Here is an 8706-nt window from a genome sequence, read left to right on the forward strand (position 1 = left end):
AACTGCTCTATTTTGATAAATGAACCGAGTTCTTGAGTTATAGTATACTTCAAAGATTCAAGACTTCTCGACTACACCTTTCGATCTCCTTTTGGTAATATTTGAAAGGTATGTTACGGTCGGTAACATACGAGGTAAAAGTATCATTTTTATTTTAAATTGAAAATTCTATGGCTCGATGAAATACTTGTGATTTGATGATGATTGTTGTCTTGAGATGAGTTTATTATGATATCGAGATGATGATATTGATTTGCATCATTACATTGCATATTGAGCCACTTGTCGATTCAGATTTGATATGGCGGAGGTCGCCTTGATTTATTGATTTGTTGGACGTATGGGGCTATAGTTGAGTTGGCATAGTGTATGCGGAGGTCGCTGCTATGGCCTGAACACTCTCTATAGGCGCACCATAGTCCTGGGATTGTAGAACACAGCAACCCACCCCGAGCGAATGAGTCGGTGGATGTTGCTGGGGGATTCTCTTCCCTTGGGTACCCTAAGACCAGATGATTCACTTGATCTTGAGATTTATTGATAGCCCACAGCTTCTGATCATGCATTGCATTATATTGCATCTTTATGAAATTATATGAATTATTTGACATTTTAAATCTCATATGTTATTGATTGTATCATACTTGGTTTATACTCACCGGCACGTCGGCTACCTCTTGTTTTCATGTGCTTGACGGTAGGTGAGGCGAGGCTTGGGATGCCAGAGTCCAGCTCCAGGCGAGGAGATACGAGTTAGAGTGGGATTCTAGGGTCTTAAGAGCTATGTGATGATGTTGGATTTCTTTGGTTCACTACTTTATTTTGGCATGTTAAAATTTATATTTCAAGTATTTGAGATCTTAAAATTATTTTAACGATATTTATGTCGGTTGGTGAACCACTGATTATGTATTTTACTCAATCATTTGATTTGTTACATTTATAATTATTAATATTAGATGTCGGACCCGGGGCCCCACATTTGCAGCTCATGTGGCTACCAGGATTGTAGCCAATATACCTATATGCCAGGAGGTTGAGGGGTCGAATCCTGGGAAGGCACAAACTCCACTTTCCTGGCGTGGAGGAGTATGATGAGTAAAGTAAGCTGAGCTAAGTGCCAAGAACTATGATTGCAGGGTCTGAGGACAGGCTCAGGGCTTTACACCTCAGCTCAAGGAAGCTCATTGATTGTCGAGGAGGAAATCCCTAGCTCATGAATTCAATATCCTAGCTCAAAGAAGCTCATCCTTTCTTGTCCTAAAATAACCAAAATGGAGCTAGAAGAAGAGCTAAAGGATTGGACAAATTTAATGTGCAAGAAATGACCGTTGAGTTAACCAAGAAGAGGAGTTAAAGGAGCTAAAGGTATGGACAAACTTATTGTGCAAGAGATGATCATTGAGTTAACCAAGGAAATGAGCTAAAGACTAAGACACATTTATTATGTAAGAAATAACCCTTGAGGTGATCAAGGTGACCTTTGATGCTTGGGATGGATTTGACTACATTTATTTCCTTACTTATGCACCAAGGTGGACGTCCAAATGGCAAGGGAAAAGCCATTTTTTTTGCCTATAAATACTACACCATGGCTGAATGAAAAACACGCCAAAAAGCACCTCAAAAATCCGGTCCTCACTCTGCACAAATCCTCTAAATTTCGGCCAAGGCAAGGAAGGAAGCTTCGTGCAGTCCGAGTGCTTAGAAGATACGTCAAAGTGCTGCTGGATTGACGTCATAAATCTAGGCAAAGTGCTGCCAAAATTCGGTCATCATCTGATCAAGATTCATACGTCCAAGCTCGGCTACTTTCGAACTACACCTTGAATTTCAGTAAGTGGGATTTTGATTAATTTTTGTTTCTATTTTGAACCTTGAATAAAAGTAATATGATGTGCTTATAAGTATGATCATATTTTCGAAAATTGTTACCTGTTCTGTTTAAAAATTTCGATCGATTATGTATTTCTTCTATACTTCGAATTCCTTTGATTCCGTTGTGTCTGTCTAGAAATCTGAACTCTGAAAATATGATAAGTTCTGTCTGTTGTCTCTGAATTCTGTGTACACTGTTACGATTCGAAATTAAAATGGGACGAGAATTGTAATTCTGTCTGGCCCTCATTGGTGGATTAGGGACAATTTGACCATGTAAATGAGATGAGTAACAGTGTTGTGTCTGTGCTGTCTGAAATTATCTGATTTACTTCTGAACTATTTCGAATCATCTGAAAAAGTGTCTTTTGTTCGAATCGCTTCTGCTATGATGAGTTATAAGTAATAAGTTTTGAAAGTGTGTTAAAGAAATGTTTTAAAGAATAAGTTCTATATGTATCATTGGAAATCGATCGACCCCCCACTTGCTGAGTGTTTCCCAAAACACTCACCCCTTACAAATTTAAGATATAAACGAAGAGCAACTGAATGAGGAAGAGCAAGATGCTTTTTGGGGATGGTGAATCAAGGATCGAGATCAAGATTCAAGAATTTTATTTTCTTTTTTTTCCGCTCTGATGTAAATTCGTTTCATTGTCATTGTAAAGACAATATTATTTATGAAATATACTGGTTTGTTTTCATACGAGGCTTAATTGTTTACAAGTAATTAAACAATGTCGAATGTCACCGACGCTTCGGACACGGGGCGTGACATTTAAGTGGTATCAGAGCCGCCAGGTTCATAATCCCGCCGGGATTTTGACAGACAAAATTTGACGAATTTTGGCAAAGGCCTAGTGCATTCTGAAACAAACTCTCATTCTTTCCAAAATTCTTTGAGAAATTCGAATTCTATTTCCCTCAATCGTTCTGCAAACTCCTGGATCGGAAGCCCAAGTGTTCACTCACGGTTCCATCTTTTCATTGAGCTAGCAGCGACCCAGCCGCACCAGCCCCTAGCCCGACTCTAGAACATCTCGCTTAGACCCCATAAGACCCACTTGGCTTGCCCCCAGGCCAGCCGCGAGCCCCCTTTATCAGCCACACAAGAACCTGCGAGCTTTGCTTCCCTTGCGCCAACCACTTCCAGTCAAGCCAGCGGCTAACCACTCCACTCCAGCCCCTGACCCAGCCCTTTCCCACAACCTTAGACCCTATAGGACCTGCCTGAGCCACCCTGTCCCCAACAGCGAGCTCCCATGGCCGCTGCTGCACAAACGTGAGCGTGGGGGAGAGTCCCTCTTCACGTGGACTCTTCCCCAGCCCAAATATGGAACCCTAGCCGCCCTAGGACCCAACCCAGGACCTAGCCATGACCCCTAGGACCCAACCTCCAGACCTTGTCGAGCCACCTACCCCCATGCATAAGAGTCGAGACCTTTGAATTTGCAAACCCAATGACAAACCCATGGCTCCTTCATGAAAAACTCCTACGGTTTCCAGCTTGCTTTCCCTTCAATATTTATCATGTTTTGTTCATGTTTCCTTCATATTTTTATCATGTATTGGCAGCGTGTCCGTCGGATTCAAAAACGTTTTCAAAATAAGCGTGAAATCGTTAAAACTTTGAAAATACGCAACGTACCGTAAAATAATCGAACCCACGTATTTATTATGATTTGTATGATGTTTGAAAGGGTTTAGAAAACGTGCCCTTGCGTTTATAACGCTCGATTATTCGATCTTCGGCGAGGGTGCGATGTTGGACGACCGGATGACGAAGAACACAAGCTTTTCTCCTCTAGATATTTTTGAAAACTATGGTGGTGTGTGTGAGGAGTGCGCGGTTGATGATGTGAGGAATTGTGAGGTTTTTGAAACCTAAATCACTTATTTATAATTAATTAACATGCTAATGGGTTTTGGTTTTTGGGCTTGCAAGTTTAAGGTAATTGGGTCTTCTTTAAATCATTAAATTGAGCATAATAATACTTAATTAATTAAAACATAAAAGTTTGTAAAATTAGTTTCCATAAAATATTATTTTTTATCGTTTAAAATTCTTGTTTGCCCAAAACCGACTTCCCGAGAAAAATCGAGCTCGACTCGTAAAATAATTCGAACTTCAACATTTTTAGGAAAAATTAAATCATTTTTAATCGTATTAAGAAGCCTTGCCATTATTTAAATAAAAATACATATTCTTGTCTTGGTCGTCCTCGGTCTCCTTTCCCCTGCCTATTATCGAATATTCGGGTAAAATCCTTAATTTCATGAAAACATGTCCCATAATCATTTAATCATGCAATCATACATTTAATTATATTAGAAATATCATGCTAGTATTTAAAATCAATTAAATAAAACAATTAACCAATTAAAATAATTTTTCATGCAAGTGGTTTACGTAGGTTGGTTTTTCAGGCGTTACAATTCTCCCCCCCTTAAATTGAATTTCGTCCTCGAAATTTTCGCTTGACTTGATGATTGCAAAGCTTAGATTCCCTTATCCACCTCAATTCGGTCATCAAAATCTTGAAAATTGAAATTCTAACCCAAAAATTTCCCAAAGCAGACTCCTAAATCCGGCTCAAGTAGTGCATGCACCCTATTCTTCTAAGTTCTTCGACATCCCAAACAATTCCCCTAACCCAATTTAACATTTCATGCAAGAAAATCATCAGAAAAATTTTAAATAGCTAGGTTACCTTGAAATCAGTGTAGTGCCGGCTTTGTCACATCCTCTGCAGCTTGCATCACATAGACTCTTCCAGTAGTGGGTGCTTGAACGTTGGACAATCCTTAGCCTTGTGTCCTAAATCTCCGCATTTGAAGCACTTGTAAGTGCCCCACAAGCACTTGCCAGAATGTGGACGATTGCACTCTTTGCACAATGGTTTGTCATCAGCCTTTGGAACATTTCCTCTTGGTGGTTGCCCTTGTGGTTTTTGTGGTTCTGGTTGCTTTGGTGGTCCCGTGTGAGGCTTCTTATTGCTCTGATTGGCTTGCTGAGCACGGTTCCTCTTTCGCTGCATCTCCTAATCAATATCTTTGAGTGACTGCTCGGCTCTGAAAGCTCTGGCAACGGCAGTAGTATAATCAGTGGGATTGCCAAGCATCACATCACGTCGGATAGTCGGCCTCAAACCATCTAGAAAGTGTCGTAATTTCTCTGCCGCATCATTGGCAATTAAGGGTACAAAGTGACAGCCCCTATCAAACTTCTTCACAAATTCGGCAACAGACCAATCTCCCTGACGAAGACCCATAAACTCCCTCTTAAGCCTAGAACGAACATCGGATGTGAAGTACTTGTCATAGAATACCATCTTGAACTCCTCCCAAGTCAATGTCGCCATGTTCACTCCTCGCTCCGCTTCCTCACACCATAAAGAAGCGTCGCCTTTCAACAGATTAATGGTATAGCGAACTCGATCAGCGTCCGCCATGTCCATGTAGCGAAAAATCACCTCTAAAGATCGAATCCATCCCTCAGCAACAAATGGATCAGTAGTGCCATAAAACTCATCGGGGTGTATCTTTCTAAAACGCTCATAAGATGCCTCTGGTCTAACCCTTGCTCCATCTCCTACGTGTTTCTCACAAAAACCTGTCATATCGGCTATTACACGGGCACTAGCATCCTGAACAGGTGGAGGCTGTGGAATGTTCTCCTCCTGTCTCGCCTCATTATTCCTACACAAAATCTTTCTAGAAGGCATCTCTGTACACGTCGTCCAACCACGTAACCAACATGCATTTAAAATTTTTCATGCAGCATGCAACTATCATTTATATCATATATCTTATAAGTATTTAAAAGAATTTTAGCATATAAAATATAAAGCAGTAAAACTCACATATTTGAGGCGTGACTTCTTGAGCTTTTCGAAGCGACAGTACACAACCCTTTGGGGATCCCTGGCTCTGATACCAACTGAAACGACCTCGATTTTTTTTCTAATCTTAAATAATAAATTCTAAATAAAATAATTTAACATAATCATGGCTCAAAATAATTTAACAATTTAAATCTAAAGTTCATAAAATAAAATCCTAAAGCATCGACTAACCAAAAATTCCTAAATTGACTTTTGAAAAGATCAACTAACAATAAAAATAAAGCATAAAAATATCTCTAAATAAAATCCTTAACATAAATCTTTAAATCATAACTATATCTAGCTAGTGCGGAAACATAAAGGCACTCGGGTGTGTATTGCTGCACTCGATCGACTCAACCGTCACTGCCTCCAAAATCATCAAATCCTGCATCATACAAACCTAGTGAGTCTAAAGACTCAGCACGCTCTAAACATAAATAGCAAATAATACATATACACTCACATACATTTAAAAATCATATTTTTATTTAAAATAACTTTTTGAAAATAAATAAACAATTTAAAATCATTTAAGCATAATTAAATCATAAATTGTAAAATCATTTTAAAATAACTTTAAGCATAAATAAATCCTTTAAAAATAATTTAAAATAAGCTTTAAGCATAATTAAATCATTTTAAAAATAACTTTAATTATCATCATAAATCATGTATCATAAAAATCATTTTATCATAAGCTTTGAATCATATATCATTTTGGGTGAAGTTTGATCCTTGAAAGTGACTAGCTTTTATCCTTTGGTCGACTTCAGTCTTAGCTCCACATGGTCCATGGGGGTGTGCACTAGGCTCCACCGTGGAAATACGATCGTCGGGATCCCTCGGAGGCGTTTTCTCAGAGACGGGGTCCCTCTGGGGCCTTGGCCCGTAAACGAGGTCCCTCTGGGGCCTTGGCCCGAATATGGGTTCACTCTGGGGCCTTGGCCCTCACGTCATCTCCACAAAATCATATATCATCTCATTAATCACAGTCAATTCACATCACTCAAAATATTTTTCTTTTTCTTTTAAAATCATAAAATAACATTGCTTTCCAAAAATAACATTTTAAACAGTAAAAATTGCACAGCTTTACCATAAATCGTAAAAATACATATTATCATCAAAATCATCATTTTAAATCATAAAATATCATTTAAAATGCGTTATGATCCTTCAGGACGCTGCCAAGCGTTTTCGTATTTTCCTAAGTGTAAAAAGATCGTTTTGTCCTTGGACGTAAAAATTCTCGAATTTATCTTTTCTCACTTTTAATGACATGAGATTATTCTAAATAATTATTTAAGCTTAAATATAATTTTTCATAATTTTATGAAGCTTAAAACTAAGCTTTTTGATTAATACTTTAATTAGCATTTCGTACGGCGAAAAAATCCCGGATAAATCCAAAACTCATTATTTTGATCCCAAATTTTAAACAAAGAATTTTTATTATTTATTCTACCCTTCCAAGTCATGAGCCGCACCTGTGGACCCCTGGATTTAATTTTAGTTCTTAAATTTTTGAAATTGACATATCTACGAACCACCCGAACCATCTCCCAATTTACTCGAGCCATGGTCAAGCCATCTCGAGCCAAACCGAGCCAACCCACCTAGACACCTTCCTGACCAAGCCCAGCCCAAAGAACCAGCCCTGGCTTGCTCAAAAACCTACTGAAACTTGCCCCAAAATTCTGCTCGTGTGTGTGTGAGCCTCCCATGAACAATAGAACTCCTACCTAGTCTAGGACTCTTCCAGCCCTTAACCACCAAGCCCACCTGACTCTAGCCATCCCTGTACCACCACCAGACCCAGCTCAGACCCTCCCTTACCCTGGAACACCAAGCACGAAGCTCCTGGATCAGAAGCACAAAGCTGCGCGACTGCTACTACTTAAATTATAATTCACCCAAGTGTAGGTTGCCTGCAAGAACGAAGTTTGAAATTATAAATTTTGTCAAGGCTCGAGGATTTATTCTTGGTTTATGCAATATTGTTTAACTAAAAGTAAAACAAAGGAAACCACCATAAATAATGGTTCCAAGAAAATTAAATATTTAAACACACACCTAATATAATATAGTTCCCACTATAGAAAATACCAATTCACCGATATTTTATATATGATACCTATGAATATATATATAACTATATAAATGTATAACTACATAAAATAAATGTTAAATTAAATCGTTATATTTCATTTAAAACAACTGGCAGAGTCACGCTATTACCTAAATGAAATATATGATTTAATAAGTTAGATGCGGAAAGTAAAAGTTAGTTGAGATAAAGTAAATGTTAGATGCGAATAGTAAATGTTAGATGAGGAATGTAAAAGTTAGATGCGGAAAGTAAAAGTTAGTTGCGATAAAGTAAATGTTAGATTGTTAGATATTAGTATTAAATCACAATATTTCATTTAAAACAACCGGTAGAGCCACCCTTTCGTCTAAATGAAATATATGAACAATAATAATTGATGAAATATTTATTGTATCAAAATTAAACAAATCAAGATAACCACTTCAATGGTATCAAGCATTTGATGTAAATTGATGACAACAAATAATTCATTTTTATACGTACAATAAAAAAAGAAATTAGCAAAATGAAAAGAAATAAAGAAAGAATATACGAAATATAAACAATCTTACTTCACCAAGAATTCATCCTCTTCACCTAGACATAATAGATTTAGCTTTCCATTAACTTACTTTTGATCAACACTAAAAACATCATTCATAATTGGGAAAATGAAAAATATATTGGAACTTAGAACTTTTATACACAATCACACTATATTTTACAATGAGATAGAATGATTCTCAAGCTAGCACAAGGCCTCTATTTATAGGCCAAATGAGAGAAAGGGTCAAAAATTCTATTAATGCAATGTAGTTGTAATAGTAGTCTTTGTCTCCTCCAACTTCAATT

The 8706-nt window shown here is 37.7% G+C and overlaps 1 protein-coding gene across 1 annotated transcript; it reads right to left on the reverse strand.

Moving 5' to 3' along the window:
- Positions 1 to 4919: 4919 nt before the first annotated feature.
- LOC140957977 (uncharacterized) lies at positions 4920 to 5603 on the reverse strand. The gene has a single exon (XM_073415387.1). The coding sequence runs from the start codon at positions 5601 to 5603 to the stop codon at positions 4920 to 4922; it is 684 nt and encodes a 227-aa protein (XP_073271488.1).
- Between the last annotated feature and the right edge of the window lie 3103 nt (positions 5604 to 8706).

This window comes from Primulina huaijiensis, chromosome 14 (genome assembly GCF_012295235.1).
Source record: "Primulina huaijiensis isolate GDHJ02 chromosome 14, ASM1229523v2, whole genome shotgun sequence".
NCBI lineage: Eukaryota > Viridiplantae > Streptophyta > Magnoliopsida > Lamiales > Gesneriaceae > Primulina > Primulina huaijiensis.

What these genes read in the sequence shown, in the direction of transcription:
- LOC140957977 (XM_073415387.1), bottom strand. Translation starts at nt 5,603, where the DNA reads ATGCCTTCTAGAAAGATTTTGTGTAGGAATAATGAGGCGAGACAGGAG.